The sequence below is a fragment of the Solanum stenotomum genome, chromosome 4 (genome assembly GCF_019186545.1).
Source record: "Solanum stenotomum isolate F172 chromosome 4, ASM1918654v1, whole genome shotgun sequence".
NCBI lineage: Eukaryota > Viridiplantae > Streptophyta > Magnoliopsida > Solanales > Solanaceae > Solanum > Solanum stenotomum.
The window spans coordinates 65,120,494-65,143,503 of NC_064285.1; the positions used below are offsets into that span (position 1 = coordinate 65,120,494).

General features: G+C 35.5%; 3 protein-coding genes and 1 non-coding gene across 5 annotated transcripts; 3 read left to right on the forward strand and 1 right to left on the reverse strand.

The window, feature by feature from the left end:
• Positions 1-166: 166 nt before the first annotated feature.
• On the forward strand, positions 167-12,897 carry LOC125861970 (zinc protease PQQL-like). Of its 2 annotated transcripts, none has more exons than XM_049541909.1 (21): positions 167-456; positions 3,264-3,510; positions 3,584-3,709; positions 4,133-4,270; positions 4,635-4,769; positions 4,865-5,122; positions 5,188-5,325; positions 5,422-5,491; positions 5,652-5,865; positions 7,027-7,132; positions 7,621-7,854; positions 9,040-9,204; positions 9,287-9,436; positions 9,515-9,606; positions 10,195-10,276; positions 10,365-10,448; positions 10,528-10,644; positions 10,719-10,829; positions 11,014-11,094; positions 11,775-11,969; positions 12,456-12,897. In XM_049541909.1, the coding sequence occupies exons 1-21, from the start codon at positions 245-247 to the stop codon at positions 12,531-12,533; spliced, it is 3,033 nt and encodes a 1,010-aa protein (XP_049397866.1). In that variant the 5' UTR covers positions 167-244; the 3' UTR covers positions 12,534-12,897. The 2 variants fall into 2 exon arrangements, with proteins under 2 accessions (XP_049397866.1, XP_049397867.1); XM_049541910.1 differs by lacking the exon at positions 167-456 and adding an exon at positions 908-982.
• A 775-nt stretch (positions 12,898-13,672) lies between these two features.
• Positions 13,673-15,601, forward strand: LOC125862255 (60S ribosomal protein L31). The gene is made up of 3 exons (XM_049542286.1): positions 13,673-13,761; positions 13,865-13,980; positions 15,178-15,601. Exons 2-3 carry the CDS (start codon positions 13,898-13,900, stop codon positions 15,455-15,457), a joined length of 363 nt encoding a protein of 120 aa, XP_049398243.1. The 5' UTR covers positions 13,673-13,761; positions 13,865-13,897; the 3' UTR covers positions 15,458-15,601.
• A 735-nt stretch (positions 15,602-16,336) lies between these two features.
• Positions 16,337-16,408, forward strand: TRNAP-UGG (transfer RNA proline (anticodon UGG)). The gene has a single exon. It is a non-coding gene; the product is annotated as a tRNA-Pro (tRNA).
• Positions 16,409-17,440: 1,032 nt separating this feature from the next.
• LOC125863044 (uncharacterized) lies at positions 17,441-20,958 on the reverse strand. Its single transcript, XM_049543186.1, has 3 exons — positions 20,807-20,958; positions 18,576-18,773; positions 17,441-17,899 (listed from the first exon to the last, which is right to left on the reverse strand). The coding sequence occupies exons 2-3, from the start codon at positions 18,755-18,757 to the stop codon at positions 17,713-17,715; spliced, it is 369 nt and encodes a 122-aa protein (XP_049399143.1). The 5' UTR covers positions 18,758-18,773; positions 20,807-20,958; the 3' UTR covers positions 17,441-17,712.
• Positions 20,959-23,010: the final 2,052 nt, after the last annotated feature.

Consider the following 23,010-nt stretch of genomic DNA (forward strand, 5'->3'; position numbering starts at 1 on the left):
TATTTAAACTAACATTACAATACAATATGTGTAACGCAAACCTTCCAAACAAGTTGTTATACGTGTCACGCTTATATAGCAAACCACATCATATTACAGTAGATCCTATATATAGGATATCTTCCCCCAATCGGGTAAAAAAAAAAAATGCTTAGCAAAAACAAAAAACCGAACAGTTAATAAAAAAAATAGTAAGTAATAGTTTCAATTAGAGACCGGAGAGAAGAAGAGACGGCACCGGAAAATGGATTTGTTGCCGGCGGAATCATCACCGATACTGCCGAAGAAGCACAGATTTCGTTCACTGAAGCTTGTAAATGTGAATATGGATGAAGTATTATCGGAAACGCCGCAAGGGGTTGAATACGGGAAGCTCGAAAATGGGTTAACTTACTATGTCCGATCCAATTCTAAACCGAAAATGAGAGCTGCACTTGCACTTGCTGTGAAAGCTGGGTATGCCTTAATTGTGTTTTTGAATACCTCTTTATGTTGTTAGTTAGTTAGTTTGTTTTTACAATTGTGTGATATATACTGTGATTGATTTGTGATTTTTGACTGTACACTGGTTTGTTTATGATAAGAGTGTTGTGCAAGTTTTACCGTGTTTGTATGTTTGTGTTATTCCATGTCGAATGAGAGGATTGAGTTGCACCATGAAAATTGAACAATTTTTCTAGCAATGCCAACCCCAATTATTTTTTAATTTTGATAAATGTGGTGTATGTGCCGTGCACCTCAAATAATTTCACGGAATACGTGTCACGTTCCACCAGCAACAGGTACCAGGACCAGGTAACCATGTCCATCAAGGATAGGATAGATGGGAAGAATGCCAACCCCAATGAATAATAGATTGGATTAAGCTATGTAAGCTGATATTGAAAATTATTTTTACTTTGAGTATTGGGTTAACTTACTATGTCTGATCCAATTCTAAACTGAAAATGAGAACTGCAATTGCTCTTGCTGTTAAAGCTGGGTATGTCCTATTTTTAAAAAATACCCTTTATGTTGTTAATTTGATTTGATTAATCCCTTTTAGTTTGTTTTTACGATTGCATAATTCTTTTACTGTTCATGTGTTGTGCGTAATTTGTGTTTTTATCGTACACTAGTTTGTTTGATAGAGTGTTGTGCAAGTTTACTGTGGTTGTCTGGTTATTTTACTCAAATGTTGATAATGTGGGGGCTGGTAGCAGCAAGAGAATTGAACAATTGTCTAGCAAAGCCAACCCCAATTAACAATATTTGATTGGATTAAGTTATGTAAATAATTTTACTTCAAGAAATTCCTAATTGTCTATCTATCTCTGAGATATTTGTATTTTTTAAATTTAATGGATACACAAGCGTTAGAGCTTTCACTTGTTCAAATACTAGCAATTTAGGTGAAGCAGGGTTCTTTCTCAATCTAGCTAAAAGGACGTGACAATATGCAAAGACAAAATGCGTCACCTTATAGAAATTTCTCCCTCCCTTAGTCCCTTTCAATTTGTTTGTTTTACTTTCTTTTTAGTCCATTTAAAATGAACGTCTCTTTTATTTTTTGGCAACTCTTTAATTTCACCATTCCGCATTGCATGTTACATTTTGGTACTTTCTATATATCTCTAGTTTAAGACCACAAGATTCAAAATTCTTCTTTACTTTCTTAAATTTCGTGCCAAGTCAAAATCATACAAACAAATTAAAATGAAGGGAGTAATAGTTTTAGCTTGTGTTTGGACATGCACTATGAATTCATGACATGTTTTGGAATTCCAAATCATGATGCCCCCAAGGCCTAGCTCGAGTGGAAAAAGGTGGAGGATTTATGGCTTAGGTCGTAGGTTCAAGCCCCACACCACGCAAAGCGAAGCCTTGTATTTAAGTGGAGAAGGGTAGACAGGTGGGCCCATTATCCACCAAGTTTAGAAGGTTGTGATTGGTCCAAACGGCGGGTCACAAACGGATTTCTCGGTTATAAAAAATAAAATAAAATTCCAAATCATGATTTCAATTTTTTTAAAGGTGTAACTTGACCCATACGTTTATATTTTGTAAAAAAATTAAGACATCATTTTATATTTTGCTAAAAAAGACTCATGCTCGGCGTGAAGAGATTGTCTGTACCTTGTGTAATGAAGGATTATATTAAAGAATAACTAGTTACTAATATTGTTGACTAGTGGATCTTTATAAAATTATGCGTATTTGGAAGTTTGTAATGACAAACATTTATTTATAAAGTAACATATACGATTTATCAATGATGCACCTTAGGATATTACGATACTTTGTTTATGAACTATGAGTTTTTATTTGGTAAGATTGTATAAGAATTGGGAAAATTTTGATAGTTTTTCACAACTTGTGGGGTTTTCATGTTTATGAGAAAAATGCAACTTAAAAAATCTAAATTACATGTCCAAACAAAACTTCAACTTCAAATCAATCCAATTTCAAATTCTCAGTCTGATTTCAAATCACGATTCCATATCGCAGGTCCAAACGGGCCCTTATAATATAATTGGACTAAATAAAAAAATCTTTTCGAGTTGCGTGATAACTTTTTCTTCTTCTTTATTAGTCTAAATTAATTTGGTTGACCCTTTTTTTAAAAAAAAGATTACAGATCTAGTAACATAATAAAGTAAAATTCATTTTTGCAGTCAGTATACAAAATGTAAGGCTTATTGAATTCTTGCTATTTCAGCAGAGTATAAAATCAACTGCTTTTACTGCTTCAAGACTCTTTCTTCTGGGCTAAGACGAGAAGGAGCTTTCTACATAATTATTTTATGAGTAATAGACTAAGATATTATAATTATTGGTAAATTAGCTCCAGATAATGGTTAAACAAAAAACTCTAGTCCTTTGCAACTTTCTTGATTGTTTGCTCAATCATTTTGTATCACTCTGGCACAACAAGAAACAAGACCTTTTGGTTGTTAAATCACATGTAAATTATGCTGCATAGAGCAAAACTCAACCTAGATAATGGAGAAGTTGCATATCCTACATTGGTTCAAACTTCCTTTCAAATTCTCTGGCTTCTGATTCTCTTTGTAATCTTTCAAATATTAACTCAATCTGGTGCTTCCATTAACTCCAATTCTTTTTGTAATCTTGCAAAACTTGCACATTGGTTTGACTCCAACTTTGCTTCATTGTTGCCTATGTAGTCAGTGCTTTCTTCCTTTATGATAGCTGACGTGCTAGTTGTTTTGATAAGAGATAGTTGACGTGCTAATTAAGTTCAAGGTCTTAATCCATTGCAGCTCAGTTTTAGAAGAAGAGGAAGAACGCGGAGTTGCTCACATTGTTGAGCATCTTGCTTTTAGTGCCACAGAGAAATACACAAATCACGATATTGTCAAGTTTCTAGAGAGTATTGGGGCAGAATTTGGTGCTTGCCAGAATGCAGTGACTTCTGCCGATGAAACTGTTTATGAGCTATTTGTCCCTGTAGACAAACCTGAACTATTGTCTCAGGCGATCTCGGTGTTGGCTGAGTTCAGTTCAGAGGTGCATACAGTGCCTTTCTAATGGTATCATTTAGATCATATCAAGTTTTCTTATATAACTTTGCTATATGTAGGTCAGAGTGTCACCGGATGACTTGGAAAAGGAAAGGGGAGCAGTAATGGAAGAGTATAGAGGAACCAGGAATGCCAATGGAAGGATGCAGGATGCACACTGGGTTCTCATGATGGAAGGTTCAAAGGTAACATTTCTAGCTCTTCTTGACTTCTTATCTGTTCCACTTGTCCTTTTCTCCACCCATATACAGTATTTTTTCTTTGAATGCACTGTATTTACTAGAGAGAAACCTAAAGCACAATAAGATGGCTAGTTATATTACTCTTTAACAAGATGGAAATGGTCTTCATATAAAGCTATGAGTTGTTTTCTTTTCAACTTTTTTTTAATTACTATTATTTTTTAATAAGAAAACAACGCTATGAGCTGTTCTCTTTTTATTTTTATTTGGTTTTGGGACTAGCATTGTGTATGAGTTGACAGACTCATGAATATACTATAAATAATTGAAAGAGCTAATATGTTGTCTTCCATTGCTGATTTTAAACATGTTGTTGAAGTTATATCCTCAACTGACTGCTCTCATCCTGATCTCCTTATTTATTAGTATGCTGAGCGGCTGCCTATTGGACTGGAAAGGGTGATCCGAACAGTTTCTCCTCAGATAGTAAAGCAATTTTACAGGAAGTGGTACCATTTGCAGAATATGGCCGTGATTGCTGTTGGGGACTTTCCTGATACGCAGGTTCGTAGACTGTTGTTGTCTCCTTCCTGAAATATTTCATACTTCCCTTTTCTGTCTGTCCCAATCATCTGATTTATTTCCATCAATAACAATATCGATCATGTTGAAATTATTGAAGTGATATATAGATCTGTATATACATAACTAAATTGCTCGACATCATAAATAATTCAAAATCATTTCTCAGTTTCAGACATATCCAACAGGGATAAATAATACTTGATATCTAATCCTAAACCTCTGCCCAAGACTTTAGTGGATCAACTCATAAATGAGATGGAGTTAACCTAGATCTAATCTTTACATAAAGTCTTGGAATTAGACATTATCAACCATATTAATCATTTGCCTTTCTCTTTGACAGAGTGTTGTTGAGTTGATAAAAACACACTTTGGACAGAAGATTTCAGCAGTTGATCCTCCTCTTATACCTTTCTATTCGGTTCCATCACACGATGAGCCACGGTTTTCATGCTTTGTGGAATCTGAGGCAGCTGGGGTTAGTATTCTGCAAATCTTTCATCAGTCACAGTAGATACATTGTGCCTTCATGCTCTGGGTCTAAGACGTTTCTTTTGAAATGGCTTGTAACAGTCGGCAGTGATGATCAGTTGCAAAATGCCTGTGGAAGAGCTCAAGACAGTGAAAGATTACCGGGAATTGCTCACTGAATCCATGTTTTTTCATGCTTTAAACCAGAGATTTTTTAAAATATCTCGTAACAAAGATCCTCCTTATTATTCTTGCTCGGCTGCAGCGGATATCCTGGTTCGTCCAGTTAAGGCCTATATAATGACATCTTCCTGTAAAGAGAAGGGTACTGTTGAGGCCTTAGAATCAATGTTGACAGAGGTGTGTTTCCAAATCCTTTCGAATTATGTTCTGCTTTCTAGTTGTTTCTAATACCTTGTTTCCAGGTTGCTAGAGTAAGAATTCATGGTTTTTCTGAACGTGAAATATCTGTTGTTCGGGCTCTGCTGATGTCAGAGATTGAGTCTGCATATTTGGAGCGAGATCAAATGCAATCAACAAGTTTACGTGATGAATATTTGCAGGTGCATCTAATTACTTCCCTTCCTTTCTTTCAAGTTGCTTTGCCACAAACCTCTTCAGTTGGGTGAATCTCAAGTGATTTTGTTTTTTCTGTGTAGCATTTTCTTCGAAATGAACCTGTTGTTGGGATTGAGTATGAGGCACAGCTCCAGAAAACTCTTCTACCCCGTGAGTGTCTGCTAGTATTTCACTTTTGTTTATGAGTTCTTATATATTTTTGAAACAGCATTGTATTTAGGAGGGAAAAGAGGGAATGAAAGAGAATCTTGTTCTCATTTCACCTGATGGAGGGGATATTAATATTGCTAAATCTTTTTTGATTGAATAGATATATCAGCATCTGAGGTGTCCAAATACTCTGAGAAGTTTCGGACTTCAACTAGCTGCGTTGTAAAAACAATTGAGCCCCGAGCAACTGCTGCAGTGGATGATTTAAAAGCTGTTGTAATGAAGATTAATTCTCTTGAAAGAGAAAAAAGTCTTCCTCCTTGGGATGATGAAAACATCCCAGAAGAAATTGTCTGTGCAAAACCGGATCCAGGGTAAACTATATCACGTTTAACTTTCATAATATCTTATTTTACCTAGTACCAGTTCTGCATACATAACGGACAGAGTCTTGCGACTCATTATATTGTTTATATGTAGGCTACTATTTTATAAAATTTAGAAATGCAGTTCATCTGTGTTTATGCCTTTATATTTTGCTTTGACACTTGTGATGTGATCTTCAAGGCAATGCATAATTCTTAGCAGATGTCCTTGATAACTTCTTCTCTGGTACTATTTGCTACTCTGTTACAACAACAACAGCATACCCAGTGTAATCTCACAAAATGGGGTCAGGTGAGGGTAGAGTGTACACAAACTATACGGCTACTTCCGAGGTAGAGAGGCTGTTTCAGATATACCCTCGGCTCAATAAGAAACAACAGATAGTAATGGAAGTACAAGAATCAACAGATAGTAACAAAAACAATAGATAGTAAAAGAACAATATCACAACAAAATAATACGACAGTCGAAGTACAAGAAACAACCAATACTAATAGAAATGGAAGGACAAGAAACTACAAGAGTAATACTACGACTACTAACGACCAGTGCACTCTTACCTACTAACTGGGTATGACTTCCATGCTAACTAGATTCTGGAGTAAAATCTATTTTCTTTTATCAAACTAGGATGTCAAAGAGAACAGTTAAGCCTGACCTACCCCTCAAAAATAATAGAACTATTGAGCTTGTGCAATGAGCTACTGTACTGTCCATTGTATATTGAAGTGCAAAATTGAAAAGTGCGTTCATATTATTGATAACCTCACTTGTAGCATTTCACTGGGTATGTTGTTGTTCATATTATTGATTATTACTTCATTTATCAGCAATACTTTGCATTCTCAGAGATGAAAGACTAAAAAGAAGATATTTTTTGTTCCACCTATATCTAAAGAAAATATCCTAGGATGATAATTACCTGCGGACAAAGCAACACTGTCTGGATGATTTTCTCTGGGAAGACAATTTGCCCACATTAACTTAGTAGGCTGTCGTTTAAGCACCTTCTGTCACTCCAACATTTCCTTAGACTTTGTCATCAAGTTTACAGATTTGCTCTCCTAAAAGAAAAGCAATCATGTGGCGGTTTCAGTCTCCTTCTTGCCATGATATATGCTGAAATTGATCCTAGTTTCTTTTTTCAGGCATATAATAGAGCAGCTTGAATATTCCAACATTGGAGCCACTGAGTTGATTTTATCGAATGGAATGCGAGTTTGCTATAAATCTACTGACTTCCTTGATGACCAGGTAAATTTTCCTAGGCACAGAGTAAGCTGGAGACATTTTATGAGATTTCTATTCAGCGGTCTCCATGTCTTATTTCTCTTTGGAGATGAAGTTTTCTTATCAACCTTCCTTTTAGGTGCTGTCATAGACTAGTGAATGGATGTCGCGGATAGTCGTTCTTGTCATTGAAATGGTAGTTTGGTAAAAATGTACCTTATGAATGCTCATGAAACATATGCAGCACTGTTTTGGCTCAGTAACGTGCCATTGCAGATAATTAAGTTTTTTATTTCTTTCTAGTTACTAGAGCAATGCTTCTTCTTTCTTTACCAAGCCAATATCTCCATCCCAAAATTCCCCTGAGTTGTGAAATCTAGCTCTCACTGCTCATTAAAGAGATTCATTTTAAAAGAAGATACCTCTAGGAATAGTAACTCTGGGAACACATTGGTTTTTGAGTCCAAGTTGATGTGGTACTTGTTATTCCTATTAACATCTTGTTTAAATAGGTTTTATTCACAGGGTTCTCGTATGGGGGTTTGTCTGAACTCCCTGAGAATGAATACTTTTCATGTTCAATGGGTTCAACCATTGCTGGAGAAATTGGTATATTTGGCTATAGACCATCAGTCCTCATGGATATGCTTGCTGGAAAAAGAGCTGAAGTTGGTACAAAACTTGGAGCATATATGAGAACTTTTTCTGGTGATTGTTCACCTTCAGACTTAGAAACTGCATTGCAGGTTAGACCATTTTCTTGAAGTGCACATGGCATCTGTTTTGTCATCATGTATCTCTCTCTCTCTACATATATGTGTCATTCTAAATTTATGTATATTACATAAGAAAACAAAAGGCATGCAGGACTAAATGATAAATCCTCCATCTCAGTTGTCTCAAGGATAAATTCTGGCAAATTCAGATTAGTTGGTTGGACCTAGAAAGTATTGAGCAGGAGTTTGAAGATTCATAATGATTCCTTATGAACCTTCGCAGACGATTCATGAAGATTTCTATTCAAAGAGTAGTTATAAAATTTTCTTGATCGAGTATGCCATTCATGTTCATTAAGTACCAATATTACAAGGAATCATGTGGGGGTGTCTCTATAAGAGTACGGAATCCTAAATATTAAGGTTTGGATATACAAATAGAATTACCAGTATGGGTTTTCATAAATCTAACATTATCATAAACGTCACGAGCTTATAATATGTAACTAAAGAAATTATCACTTGACAAGTGATCACAATCCAAGTATCTTTTCAGAGTGAGGCCATGTGTTTTGCTAAAACTATGTTTCAAGTGAGTGCTATTAATGGAATTTCAACAACTTTAAGGCAGATAATAGCAACAATGGCGTACTGTGTCTGCCCATGGTAGTTTGTTTTTCGGTAAGAGGAGCTATTCCAAAGTCAGATTTTTTTAGGTAGCCACTTATCAGAATCGTGGTCCTCTAAAATTTTCAAAGTAAGGGCGCTCAGCTGTTGATTGAGTAGCTCTGATTGGCGGGATCTCAAACTTTAGCTGCTTCCAATGTTTTTTGTTTTGCAAAATTTATGTTGAAAACCAGTTTCTTGAGTGATCTCTTATGTAAAGTTCTCTCCCATCAATTGAAAATATACTTTCTAAATAATAGTAGCAAGATTGTTTAAAAGATACCAATTGTTAAAATAATAGTATTAAAAAAAGAACATTACTTTAACCTTGGTGGCAGAGTTACTTGATATATGTGTTGGTGGGAGATAGTAAGTGCATCGTCAAATTAGTTGATGTGCGTGCAAGCTGACCCAGACACCATGGTTATCCCAAAAAAACACCACTTTAATTAAGTTTAAGTGGTTGTCTTGGTCTTTAACCTTAATTTTGTATTTTTGTTTGTCCTACTTGTATGTGATATTCTCTTCTTGCATTCTGCAACTTCTCAGCTTGTATATCAACTTTTCACAACAACCGTTGAGCCCGGAGAAGAAGATGTCAAAATTGTGATGCAAATGGCCGAAGAAGCCATACGTGCTCAGGAGAGAGATCCTTACACTGCATTTGCGAACCGAGTGAGGGAGCTCAATTATGGAAACTCCTACTTCTTCAGGGTAATATGATTTTCAATCTGCATTGCCAACTCAGTAATGACGGGCGTATTCATGACTTACATAGTAGAGTATTTTCTTGCAGCCAATCAAATATAATGACCTTCGGAAAGTCAACCCATATAAAGCTTGCGAATATTTCAATAGTTGCTTCAAGGACCCCTCAACTTTTACGGTGGTGATTGTTGGGAATATTGACCCTTCTATAGCATGTCCATTGATGTTACAGTACTTGGTACGTACTATGATTTCTAATGATGTTGGTCCGTAGAATTGTTTAGCATCTGTCATTGGTTTATTCTTCACTATGCAGGGTGGAATTCCAAGGCCTCCTGAAGCAGTTCTACGTTTCAGCCGTGATGACCTCAAAGGCTTGCCTTTCCAGTTCCCTACAACAATAACTAGGTGGTCCCAATGTTATTTTCTCTCTAATTAATAATGTAGTAAGCTATGCCCTTTCAATTAATGAAGCTGATTGATTGAAGGATACCTTAGCTTCAAAGACTTTACCTTTGCACCTTGTCCTTTTCCATTGTTCTTTCTCTCCTGACGCCTTGAGGTTTTGAGTTGGGGGCATGGTTAGGGAGTCCTAATGATATGATGTTTATTATATATTGTTCTTCCGAAACTAGCAAATTATATACAGACAAACACATGTATATCCTTTATACTTCTTTGTTTTGTTTTCTTTATTTTGATGAACAGGTGTGTGTGTGTGTGTGTGTGTGTCTTTGAATACTTGATCAGGAGAGGATTCCTGTTCAGTGTGTGAGGTTACTGCAGTTTGGCCTGGAACAATTGGTTACACTTTTTCATAACACCTTCCCCGAAAAATAAAATAAAAACATAAAAAGAGAAGATCCAACTTGATTAGGGGCCTAGGGTTCCCAGTGTTAGTGTTCATTTTCTTCTATGTGATAAACTATTGAAGTTCTATGATGTGCTTTATGTGCAAAAAATCACCCTCATTTAATGTGTTGCATGTGATTGTAGAGAAGTTGTTCGGAGCCCAATGGTGGAAGCACAATGCTCGGTGCAGTTATGCTTTCCTGTCGAGTTAAAGAATGAAAACATGGTACGTGGTTTAGATACCTAATATTAGATCTATATATTCTTAAGCTTTGTGTTACATTTACATGTATACCATCTCATCTTATTTACAGATGGAAGATGTTCATTTTGTTGGATTTTTGAGCAAGCTTCTGGAAACAAAGATAGTACAGGTTCTCCGCTTCAAGTATGGACAGGTGTGTACGTGTGTAATCTGTGTGATATTCTGTAATTCATTTTGTTAATTTGTTACTCTTGGAACTTTTTGTGCCTTAGATTTATTCTGCTGGAGTTTCTGTCTTTCTTGGCGGCAATAAGCCCTCCAGAGTTGGCAATATCCGTGGAGATATTAGTATAAATTTCTCCTGTGATCCAGACATCTCATCGACATTGGTATGTTTGCAAATTTTTATCTGCATGTTGCAAAAAATGGTTAGCAAATCCTAACATCACAAATTCTTGACAAGGTTGATCTTGCTTTGGAGGAAATATTACATCTTCAAGAGGAAGGACCTTCAATTGACGATGTTATGGCCGTGCTAGAAATCGAGCAAAGAGCACATGAAAATGGGTTACAGGTGACGTTCTACAGAATCTTTGTCTATAGAGGATCAAAGTTTCATTGATTGCAAATATTGTGAGAAGATGGATATGAAGTATTACAGATATAATCTATAGTACTAAAGCTCCAAATTTCTGCTGTCTAAATTTTAGAGTTTGAATGTCCATTTAATCCACTGCAGATTGCTGTCTTTTTTTCAGGAGAATTACTATTGGCTAGATAGAATATTGCGCAGTTACCAGTCACGGATCTATTCTGGTGACATTGGCAATTCTTTTAAGGTTCGTTTTTAGTTCAAGTGCTTGTACAATTCCTTAAATGCAGTCTGCTAAGTCTGGTGCTTCTTGTTCCTTGTGCATGCTGATGTTATCCCATTATTTGTCATCAATGCCTGTCTGAAATAAACGACCGTCGTGATTTCAGGATTGTAGACTTACGGTGTGTTGAATATGCACCAACACAACCCATCAGTTTTTCCTTATCAAAAAAAATATACAAAATGCACCAACAGTTGTAAATTGGGTTTCCTCCAGATTTTCATCCTAGTTGGTTTACTTTGTTAATCTGTATCTAAAGAATGTGTCCTGACATGCTTATGAATACTCTCAAATGTGGCTCCTTTTTATTTTGCGTTCCTGGGTTATTCTTTCTTCCGGAAAAGGGGGAAGAAAGAACATGCAAAGTCAAATATAAGAAGTTGTTCGGAAAATTTAAGATGTAAATGCTTAACTCTCTTTTTTCGTAAAAGCTCCCTTTCACTTCCACAGTGGACCCTTTGGAGTTTGCCATATAGTTCTTCCTTTGAAACTCTCCCTTTCACTGCCACAGTGGACCCTTCGGAGTTTGGCATATAGTTCTTCCTTGTAAACTTCTGTAATTTCAATTATGTTCAGATATTGCCTTAGAATAGAATATCCTATGGGACAACACCTTTTGTAATTTGTTTAATTTTCTTATGCAGATCCAAGATGCTGCACGTTCCAAAGTGAGAAGCATCTTGACGCCATTAACTGCCCAACTAGCCTTGCAAAGAATTTTACCGTTCCCTTGTAAAAAGCAGTATACTGTAGTAATTTTGATGCCTCAGGCATCTCGTATTAAAAGGTTGAAGTCATTGATGCAATCTGTACCCAAGAGTTATTCAAGAGATGCAAAGGTTAGTGTCATGAAGTTCTCATATTTCCTCTTCCAGCATCATGATCTAATCTACGTTTATATTTATAATATCTTCCCTCTTCATGTGTCCCTTGCCATGGAAAGAAAGAAAAAAGAGAATCTGATCTTCAGCCTTGCCCCATCCCTCAGCACTTTAAACAAGAAAAACTACATAACATCGACAAGTTCACTTAGGTTGTCGCATGCCTGAAGCCTTTACTCTATTCTTGTACAAGCATGCCAGTTAATTAAACATGTTCTAGTGCTTTTGCCTAATATTTTTAAGTTATGCGCAACTTAGTTCCATATCTTGGACCTCTGAAATTAATACACATGCATGAATATAAAGTTAACATATTGGTGCTATTTGCTCTTGAGTAGATTTCTTTTCTAGGCTGTACTTTATACATCCATAATCTTCAACGATCAACCTTCGAAGTCATTCTTCGTGTTCTGCTTTTTTATAATGTCTTGCCTACTTTTTCAGATTCTGGCTGGAATTGCCGGTGTGACGGTTTTATCCCTCAGTTTATGGAAATACTCACGAAGTACACTGAAATCGTAGTAGCGATCTTTGCTGAGAAAATAGACTTGGAGGGAAACTGTTGAAAATGTAAGCAATGTTCTACACTTGCTTATCCAACCCAAAAGTAGTACGGTCAAATGGTTTGCATGAGAGATTTCCTCACATTTTTTGCCAAGACATCTGTTCATACTCAGCTTTGGCCTTCTTGTACCATATATCGATGCGCCATTGTTATCGACAACTGTGATAAAGAACCTTAGATTGTGCCAGGATTAATACGCTTAGAAAGTTGATAATCATTGTGCTTGCACTAATGTATCAACCAAAGTCTTCAAAGAATGTGTCTTCTTGGGTTTGATCCCTACCTTATAATTCAGATAGTATGAGGTTCTTTTTTCCTCTTTGGGTTACGTGCAATTTTCGTCTCTTTGGTTTGGAGATACCATTTTTATTCTTCTTATGATCGTCGCTTTGGTAGCAGGTTGACTTCATGTCTTGCATGAGGTCAACCTGCAACGGAGCAATCTCCAACGTGCCTTTAAGCGAATCAACTTGTGATTCTTGAATTGCATGTAAGTGTACTTTTTACAGCTGAAAGTTGTCAAATCGGTTGAAATAATTGAAAGGAATACTGAAAAATGAGCTTCAAAGATTGAACTTCCACTTTCAATTAGCCAGAAGAAGCGTCAACTGCACCAATCTTGATTGTTTTGAAGTGAAACGTTTTCCCTATTAATGAGTACATACATACGGCCTTAGTATTAAACAAAGAATTAGCAGGGCTACAAACGTTTAAAATTTAGATGTTTGTGTTTGTATAAATTCGTTATTTCGAGTTTATACAAAAATAGCTTAATTATACAAATGTACCGCGAATTATACAAACTCACCTGCAAATTATATAAACCCGCGAGTAATACAAACGAGACAGCTTAAACTGTAGCTACAACCCGTAAATATGCAAACTATAGTTATGAAGCATAATTAAGTTTATTATAATGACTATTTGCGAAATTTTTCCAATAATTTATGGATCCTAAAAAACTGGCTATTAGTGCACTTGTTCCTAACAAAGCTGTAGTTCAGATTTTCAAGCCCATAGTCTGTAGGCCCAAGCACAAGCCCATCAATACTTTTACATTTTAAATACAAAATAACCCCTGATATAGACTATAATTACGACATACCACTAGGGTTTTAATTCGTTCCATATATATATTTCATCTTCTCTTCTTCTTAGCACTTTGCCTCCTTCCTTCAAACCCTAGTAAGCTCTCTTTCACTCTAAAATGGAGGAAATAATTGATTAGTTTTCGTTGTAGATCTGAAATTGTGTAATGGTGTTAAATGATTTTGTTGTTTGAATGCAGGAACGGTAAGTGTAGTGAAAAAAAGGAGCGAAAATGGTGGAGAAAACTAAAGGAAGAAAAGAGGAGGTTGTTTCCAGGGAGTACACCATTAATCTCCACAAGCGTTTGCATGGATGGTAAAAATCTTCTCGCTTCTTATTGATTTGTGTTTGAAGTTCGTCGATCAGATGCAGTTTAGTATGTGTTTTTGGTTATATTAGGTCTCTTATGTATATTTGAAGTATGATTTTGATTGAATTGTAAGTAGTGTAAAGGATTGATATAGCTGATCTCGCCTAGTTTGGAATTGAAGTGGTTTATTGATTGAGTAGTTGTTGAGCTGAGAGTATCTGAAACACATTGGGTATGTTGCTGTTATTGTATGTGTTGTTGAGTATTAATATATTTGTATTAATGGATGACCTTTGAATCTAGATGATGTTCAGTGGTAACATGAGTGTATATAGGTACTATATGAGGATTATTGTTTTTCAATGGAAAAATGGTGATTGTTTTGGTTTGTTCTTTTTAGGGTTGGTGGAATTTGTAGAACATAGACAATTTGGGATCACTTATCTATGAAGTTTGTGTTTGCGGTACTATTGAACAAACTGCCATTGTTTTACTTGCTTAAAAATGCATAGAGAACTACGAGGTTCTGAGGTTGGATATGGTGTGGAAATTACAATAGGGTTAATTTAAGTCGAATAAATGATAAAAATGTTAGCTTGTTGTGGATTGTCTGTATCACGAGTTGGTAAGAGTAGTGACCTGATGAATCTCTTCCTATGAGTCACTGCATTGTTATGTAGCAATCTTTACATTTTCTAACGCAATCTACATCCTATGACACTCCAAAAGTGAGACTGATTATATCTTGAGATCAATCATTTTTATTTTTGTACGAATTGAACTCTTCGTGTTCTTTGAGAAGTGACCTATTAAGTTTTGCCCTTACAGAAAGTTTTTGTAATGATTATGGCATACGATACAGTTGGATAAATAATGAATTGGAGATCACCCACTTCCTTGTAGATTCTTGCCTGACATTGTTGCATTATCTTCTGGGATTACAGTAGTACTGTCTCTAGCCCTATTTGTGTTTTCTGTAATGCCATTACATATCCAACTCCATAATTGAATCCATAAGAAATCACTTCTTATTGGCATTGTATTTGGTAAGAGCCGAATCATGTTGTTCCTTTTTGCAGTTAAGTTCTGGATAGTCAGTACTAGTTTTGTGTTACTAGCACCCCTTTGACTTGTTGGCAAAACAATTTGGTTTATGTCCTTGTTGATGTTGGCTAACATTAGACTGGCTATATTATTAATAGCACATTCAAGAAGAAGGCCCCTACAGCCATCAAGGAGATCCGAAAGTTTGCACAGAAAGCTATGGGAACAAAGGATGTCAGAGTGGATGTGAAGCTCAACAAGCAGATCTGGAGCAGGGGCATCCGAAGTGTTCCAAGACGCATCAGAGTTCGTATTGCTCGCAAGAGGAATGACGATGAGGACGCAAAGGAAGAGCTCTACTCTCTTGTCACTGTTGCAGAGATCCCAGCAGAGGGTTTGAAGGGTCTTGGTACCAAGATCATCGAAGATGAGGAATAAACTGTCTTTTTTAGCGAAGAATGATGATACCATTAGTGTTTTTTGTTATCCCTTTTAGTGCTTTGAGACTGCTAAATTTTGTTTATGATACTCAAGTATTTCCGTGTTTCAAAGTTCTCACCATGATTTTATGCTATTTATCTTTTCTGTTTCTCTGGATTTTTTATTGATTTAGTTCTCTGTAGTCATAATTTTCAACAACAAAATTGCCTCTAGTAGACTCTGCAAAGCCAAGTGATAATTTAATATATGCAGAAACATTGGGTTGTTGGCAATTAAGTTTTACGAACTCGTTATAGGAATCCTACTTTAAAATCTTGGGAGTTAAAGACGTCCAAACAGGGTCATGTTTGGTACTACTATATTCCAAGAGCAAATTTCAAATGTAAGGACAGATATTGAAGTGCGTAGAGAATCATGAGGACTAGATAATGAAGTGCGTAGAGAATTATGAGGATAGATACTACTAGGCGACTCTTGAAACTACTATCACATTTATCTTGTCATAGACTTTTTTGATCCTCTAACAAGACTTCAGTTAAGTAGGTGAATCGAAGACTACTTCACCAACAAGATATGGAGTTTATGAGTTCTTTGTCGTGCTCTTTGGCTTGACCAAGGTGCCAACAAACAACCTTTTGGAAGAATTGACTACAAGAGGCAAAAACACTAGGTAAACTTGAGCTGATGGTAGATGACAGAGAATTAATCGAGATACGCATAACGTGAGCTTGAGTTATTAAAAAAAACTAGCAAGGCTACACTCTAAAAACACTATTGGCGGGTGCAATTAATAAGAATATCGTAAACATTTGAATCATTTTTACGATCCCTAAATGAATTAGTGTTGTAATAATGTCCAGAAACATTTTTCAACAAGGGCGTTTGGTCTAGTGGTATGATTCTCGCTTTGGGTGCGAGAGGTCCCGAGTTCGATTCTCGGAACGCCCCTTTTTGTTTTTTTTTCTACCGCTTTCCTTAGACCATGCTAACGCGTGATTGGAAGCATCCAATAATATATATGCATTAACTCTAACCAATTACAAAACGACCATTATACTTCGGGGTATATTTCAACCAAATCTCAAATCATGTCTCAATTAAGCCAGGTGCTTATTGGTAGCACTTAGCATTTTAATAGGATAAATTAGGTTAATGTCTTTGTTTCATTTCCACTTATTACGTTTTCTTGGTGTTTAGCATGAGCCAACAATATAAGTGTTTGTAATAATCACCTCCTTATAATGTTATAATTGTGATTCAAAAATAATAATGATAACAGTTTAATTTGAACAAGATGGTGAGCAGTTCGAGTGAGATTGATTTCCATTGTATTTTGCAGTCTATCTACCAAAAAAACTCCAACAAAAGGTTTAGAGAATTGAATGGGAAAAGTGGAGATTGAATGTGTTTTAAAGGTACACAATGAAGGGAGAGTGAGTGAAAGGTCGAGTAGTGTCGCGGTGGAGAGTGGAAATGTGTTTAAGTGCCACACGTTGATTGAGGGATAGAGATGTCTCCTCGTGTGATCTAAGACTGTCCCTCACCTCATGAACTAGCTTTAAGGATTAATGATCGGGTTTTGATTGTTGTGGAAGGGGAGTGGGGGGGGGGGGGGGGGGATTTGATGAAAAAATCGTTCAACTTGTACGCCATGCAGCACAGTAAAAAGGGGCGGCCTAGTGCAGAAAGCATTCTGCATGATCCCAGATTCTCAAGTAGGGCCGTAATCCAAAGAGAGTGTAACGCAGGCAGCCTACCTGATGCAAGACAAAAGATGAACATGGGCAAAGAGCAGGGAACTCCCAAGTACTGAGGGATACAAATGATAGGAGAGACTGGGTTTGTAGCTCCGGCAAACCAGTTATCTTGCTCGGATCCTCCAAAAATGGATAGCTTTTGGAGGATCGTATTTTTCAAGAGTCGGAGCAACATAAGATATGGTGGATCAGCTACTCCCCGCATCGACAAAAGGAACACTAACAAAGACAGATATTGTCATAAGCAGCACTATCACTCAAAAGATAAAGTTACCTTTTACAAAGTTCAGTCTAAGCCTCTCCACTGAAGTGGGAATGAAATGAGCAAAGACGAGTAAATTATTGCATCAATTTAAACACGGATTTCTCAGATCCAAAAACTCTCTTGGGAAACAAAATGTTGTATGAATTCCCTGTTACTCAACTCATCCTAATAGAAAAGAGAGACCTTACAATTGTTCAATTTGCCCAAACAAATTTTCAGAAACTGTTATCTTAGACATAGTAACCAGTGAATGTAAATCCTCTTCCTACTATCTCACCAGCACAATACCATGCAAAGCATTCCAAGCCGAACAAAGCAGCAATGCCTGCATCTTCAACCTTCACTTCCTTTCTGTTCCTCCACAAGTGCTTGACAGAGTCGACTTCCTTCCAAAATGACTCATAACGGCCAGGGATGCTGGAAGGAGTAAAATAGGCTCAATGACAAACGACACTCATAACATCCAGTAAGCTACTCATAAATATTTCAAATGTAAAGATGCATACCACTCCATTTGGCTCTATGGAAAAATGATCATAAAATCTCAGACAGGGGAGGCATTTTTTTTTATGTGTGCGCGCGCATGTGTGTTAAATACATAATGATGTCTTTGGCCATGTTACATTACATGCAGAAGATTAGTTCACATAGTAACATTTTATTATAGAGAATAGAATTGTCTATAATAATCTTTAACCAGAGAATTTAATGACCGTTGCTGTAAATCATAATCTACTTGATGCTTTTTAACACAAGATTATGATTATGGATTTACTATTTACTTGGTTTGACTGACAAAGACCACAAACATTATGATGCACAAAAGTTTGTACTTCAAAAACTATCATATAAAAGAACTATAAGATGCAGTCCAGGGTCTACTCTGCATCAGTAAAATCAAAGCAATTTGGTGTACCTAATCCATCACCCAAGGAACCAAAATTACTAATACTCACTTTCATGTGTAAATTAGAATTTAGAAGAAAAGTCAAAGCAGATAGTTGCTTGCGTATTACAGAACTCTTTTAGAACAATGACTGATTCTAAAAGCTTAGCAACATATATCAAACAATTAGGCTGAAGAGAGTATAACCTGGCAAGGCGAGTGTAGAGCAACTGCTTGGACAATTCATTGCATTTTTCAACAGTGGGTGGCTCTACAATATACTGTTTGTTCTGCTCCAGCAACTGTTTGTAGTAGGTAGTACCATGCTTAGAGAGAAACTGTGAAGCTTGACAAGCCTTAGATTGCAGTTGCTGAATCTTGGAAGCCATCAATCCCAAGAAAGTCCTGGATCCAACAATTAAGGATATAAAATCAACATTGAACCAGCTAACAGACCAAAATACACCCGCCCTAGCTCAGTGGCGGATACGATGAAGATGCCCAATTATATAGAAGTTGGTTAGATCTAGGCTTGATGGACTTTTTATACAGATTGTCTCAGAGTTGTGCCATCAGAGTCTTATATTTATCCAACCAAAAAGAGAAAGAGGGTGGGAAGAAGAGTAGACGTACACCCCTCATGTTGCAACTTTATTCAATTTAAAAAACAGCATCAAATCAAATCAAATCCAAAACCATTTTATTCCACCAACTTACTAAAATAGGTAACCACTAATGATCTAGCCTGAAAAAGGTTCAAAATATCACATACCAATTCCCTCAGAAAAATACAGCAAAAGGTTAGCTGGAGTGAATGAGGCTTTTGATCAAGTAGTATCAAACTTGCTCACACATGTACCTAGAATGGATCACACCTCTATTTCCGTGGTTCATTCTAAATGTTCTAAAAATAGGAACAGAATCAAGTCTCAACTCCAAAACTTCCATCAAATAATCAATCAACTGAGCCTCAATCCCATCCATTTGAAATCATCTACATCTATTTTACTCTATCTCGGGCCCACTTCAAAACTTCAATGATATATTTTCCCAGATAAATAAGTAAAAACCCTACTAAATACAGGCAATCCAAGATTTTCATCTCATTTAACAGCATATAATCATTTGAATCTTAATGCACACAAGATGAAACAACAGTATCTTTTTGTTGTTTCGTTGACAAACTACAAGTAATTTCTCTCAAAACGCAAGCTAATGTTTTTCTCCTAGCTAATTTCAGTTCCATCTCACATATCAAGCTAAACATCAACAGTCATAACCGAGCCAACCAATAAACCAAAACACTTATCATCTCCCATCAAAAGCACAAATATAAGGCCTACCACAAATTCAATCTCTTATACACATGCCTGAGTCAACAACAGTTCTTTTCGTGTTCTCATTGACAAAAAACAAGTTCTCTCAAAACCCCGCAAAATGGAAGCTGACACTTCCCTAGCTAGTTCAGATTCCATCTCACAGATCAAAGCTAAAATCAACAATCAAACATCATCAGTCATAGCTGAGTCAAACCAATAAACCAAAACCCTAATCATCTCCTACCAAAACACGCAAAACATAAACCTACCACAAATTTAATCTCTTATACACATGCCTAAGTATACATCTTGTGCTTATTATTTACACTTTCTTTTTTAATAACCGTGATGTTCAAATCAGCTTGCGCGTACTTCAACTAATTCCACACGATACTTGTCACCTCCTTTTTCTTTTAGTTGCTCTATTGTTCCTTACTTGAGCCGAGAATCTTTCGAAAAAAGCCTCTCTACCTCCTCAAGGTAGGGGTAAGGTTTGTGTACACACTACCACATTCATACCCCACTTTTGGGACTACAGTCCTACACTGGGTTTGTTGTCATTATTATACCCTCCTTTTTCTTTTAGCTGCTCTAATGTTCCTTACTCGAGCCGAGAATCTTGCGAAAAAAGCCTCTCTCCCTCCTCGAGGTAGGGTAAGGTCTACGTACACACTACCACATTCATAACCCTTTTTGGGACTACAGTCCACACTGGGTTTGTTATTATTATACATGTCATCTCCCAGCATCAATAAGTTTTGGAATAGATGGCAAGAAATCACCAATTTTTTTTTTATCCCTGCTAGAGTTTAAAACTGAGATCTCATAGTTCTCCGTTCACTTGATTGACCACTAAGCCACACTCTAAATGCTATTTACACTAATAATCAACGAGATCTGACAGAAATTGCTTAGCAAAAAGTTGAAATCTATCACTCAGTCAATCAATCAACTCCGCCTCAATCTCAAACTAGCTGAATCGCCTATTCAAATCCTCTTTATCCATTTCAGTCAATTTCATTTCATAATAAAATACTGCACTAAAAATGAAGCAAAAAACAGGGGAAAACTACGAATCAAAGAACACAGTAGTATGAAGATGGAGCTCAAAAAATTTACCTTTCGTTCAGCGGATGAAATCTACGATTTTTGCTTCAATCGCCGATAACCGCAGATGAAATATTCTGATGGAGACTTTTGAGAAAATTATGAATGGCAGAATTTCAACCTTTCCACTAAAGTTACGATTATTACAGTTTGCACCTACAAAAAACTAGTAATTCACTTGTGATACCCTTAGTTTAGGTTTATTACCAAGCTTTCGACTACGATAAAATTCGAATATGATATATATATATATACTCACACATTATATATTGCGCTTTTATTATTTATTACTAAGCTAAAGGACATGGGATAATAACCTTGAGAATAGATTTATTATTCTTTCCTTTTTTTTATGATTTTGTGTTGATTGTTAAATTATTCGAATTAATTAAACGTTAGTAGTTAATTTTGGTTTGCTCATGTAGTTATTTGTCTTTGCCAAGAATATTAAACCATAAATAAATCTATTATATTTATGTAAGTTCGTTTGAAAAAAATTACTTAAAAATTATTTTATAATTTACCTTTTTATTGTAGATCTGAATCTTTCTAATTTTAAATGACATCCTTTTTCAATTTGTGTTTACTCCTATAAATGCACTTGTTGTGTTATAATATTCACAAAAAAAAAGTTCTATATCCTACTAATTATTTCCAACTATTATGCAAATAAACATGTTTCCTCACAAGTTAAGCTAATATTATTTTAGAGCAAATTACAGAAATCACATACTTTTAAGATAAAATTACAATTTATCCCTTAAAAGTTTATAATTACAGAAATCTCTCAAACGAATACAATAATATAAGCACTGATACATTAATCTGATGCGCGAGATACATTAATCATTGAGTAAGATACGTTACATTTTATATATGATACACTAATCTGATGCGCGAAAATGAGGGATTTTAGAAATTTGTAAAACTTATAGGGGATAATGGTAATAAGTAAACTAAATGGTGGGATTTCTGTAATTTTTCCATTATTTTATGCAAATTCTAATGGGCTTTTAAATTATTTTGTTAGCCCATTTACAACAGATCACATTTAATGGGCCGAGTCATGAGAACATTTCAATGGTACTTTAACCCAAATATCAGAGAGGGCCCAACATGGAGGGTTGTTAGTAGTCTGTCGTCTAACGTTTGTAAAACTTTAGATTGTGATTAAATGTTTTGTCTTATGAGATTTCAATTTTCATAGTTAGCTTGCGTCTAGACATACAATATGAATTCATAATTTCAAATCAACGTTTGGACATGATTTCAAATATCAAATTCTCCACACACGAAAAAAAATATATATGATTTTAGGATTTCAAATCATGGATTCAATTTTTTTTTCTATAAATGTAAAATTTGACTCTCAGTTTATATTTTGAAAAAAAATATCATTTTAAATTTTGTAAAAAAAAAAAAAGGCTCATGCTAGGCGTGATAAGATTGTGTATGTCATGTGGAAAAATTATATCAAAGAACAACTAGTTACTATTATTGTTCACTAGTGGATTTTATAAAGTTATGTGTATATGAAAGCTTAGAATTGCAAATATTTATTTATAAAAGAAATATGAAGATATATGATTAACAATGCAGTATTTAACATACTCCGACGCCTTATTTATAAATTATGATTTACTCATATGAGAAAATTGTGTAAGAATTGAAGAAATTATGATAACTTTCATAACTTGTGATAGGTTTTCATGTTCATGAAAAAGAAAATACAACTAAGAAATTTCAATTACACGTGTAAATAAAATTTCAATACTTCATATCAATGTAATTTTATATCATAATTTTAAATCATAATTTCATAACTCATGTTGTCATGCAAAGTTTTGTTAGCGAGGTTTTAAGGAAAAATTGTTTAAATACACATCTTATTTTATCATAATCTCTTAAATTCTAGACCATTTAAAAAAAATTCAAAAATCCTCTCTCAGATACATCACCCTCTTTGATACATCTCTCCCCTCTCGAATACATCTCTCCCCTATGTATCCGAATATCATATCCCCTCCTTGATACATCCTTATCCCCTCTCTGATACATCCCTCCCTATGTATCTGGATGTCTGCTGATGTATCCGAAAGTCTAATAATGTATCCGAAATCCATAAATTTTAAGAATTTTTTATAACTAAAAAAAAAAAGAAAAATAATATACGTAACTCTTAATACTATGACAAAGTCCTTCAGGTCGCCAGTTTG

Excerpts from the sequence above, each read along its gene's own strand:
- LOC125861970 (XM_049541909.1), top strand. The coding sequence starts at position 245 with ATGGATTTGTTGCCGGCGGAATCATCACCGATACTGCCGAAGAAGCAC. Across the intron at positions 7,133-7,620 it reads CTGACTTCCTTGATGACCAG|GTTTTATTCACAGGGTTCTC; the intron begins GTAAATTTTCCT and ends TTGTTTAAATAG. Across the intron at positions 9,607-10,194 it reads TTCCCTACAACAATAACTAG|AGAAGTTGTTCGGAGCCCAA; the intron begins GTGGTCCCAATG and ends ATGTGATTGTAG.
- LOC125862255 (XM_049542286.1), top strand. The coding sequence starts at position 13,898 with ATGGTGGAGAAAACTAAAGGAAGAAAAGAGGAGGTTGTTTCCAGGGAG. Across the intron at positions 13,981-15,177 it reads CACAAGCGTTTGCATGGATG|CACATTCAAGAAGAAGGCCC; the intron begins GTAAAAATCTTC and ends TATTATTAATAG.
- LOC125863044 (XM_049543186.1), bottom strand. The coding sequence starts at position 18,757 with ATGGCTTCCAAGATTCAGCAACTGCAATCTAAGGCTTGTCAAGCTTCA. Across the intron at positions 17,900-18,575 it reads CTCTACACTCGCCTTGCCAG|CATCCCTGGCCGTTATGAGT; the intron begins GTTATACTCTCT and ends TACTCCTTCCAG.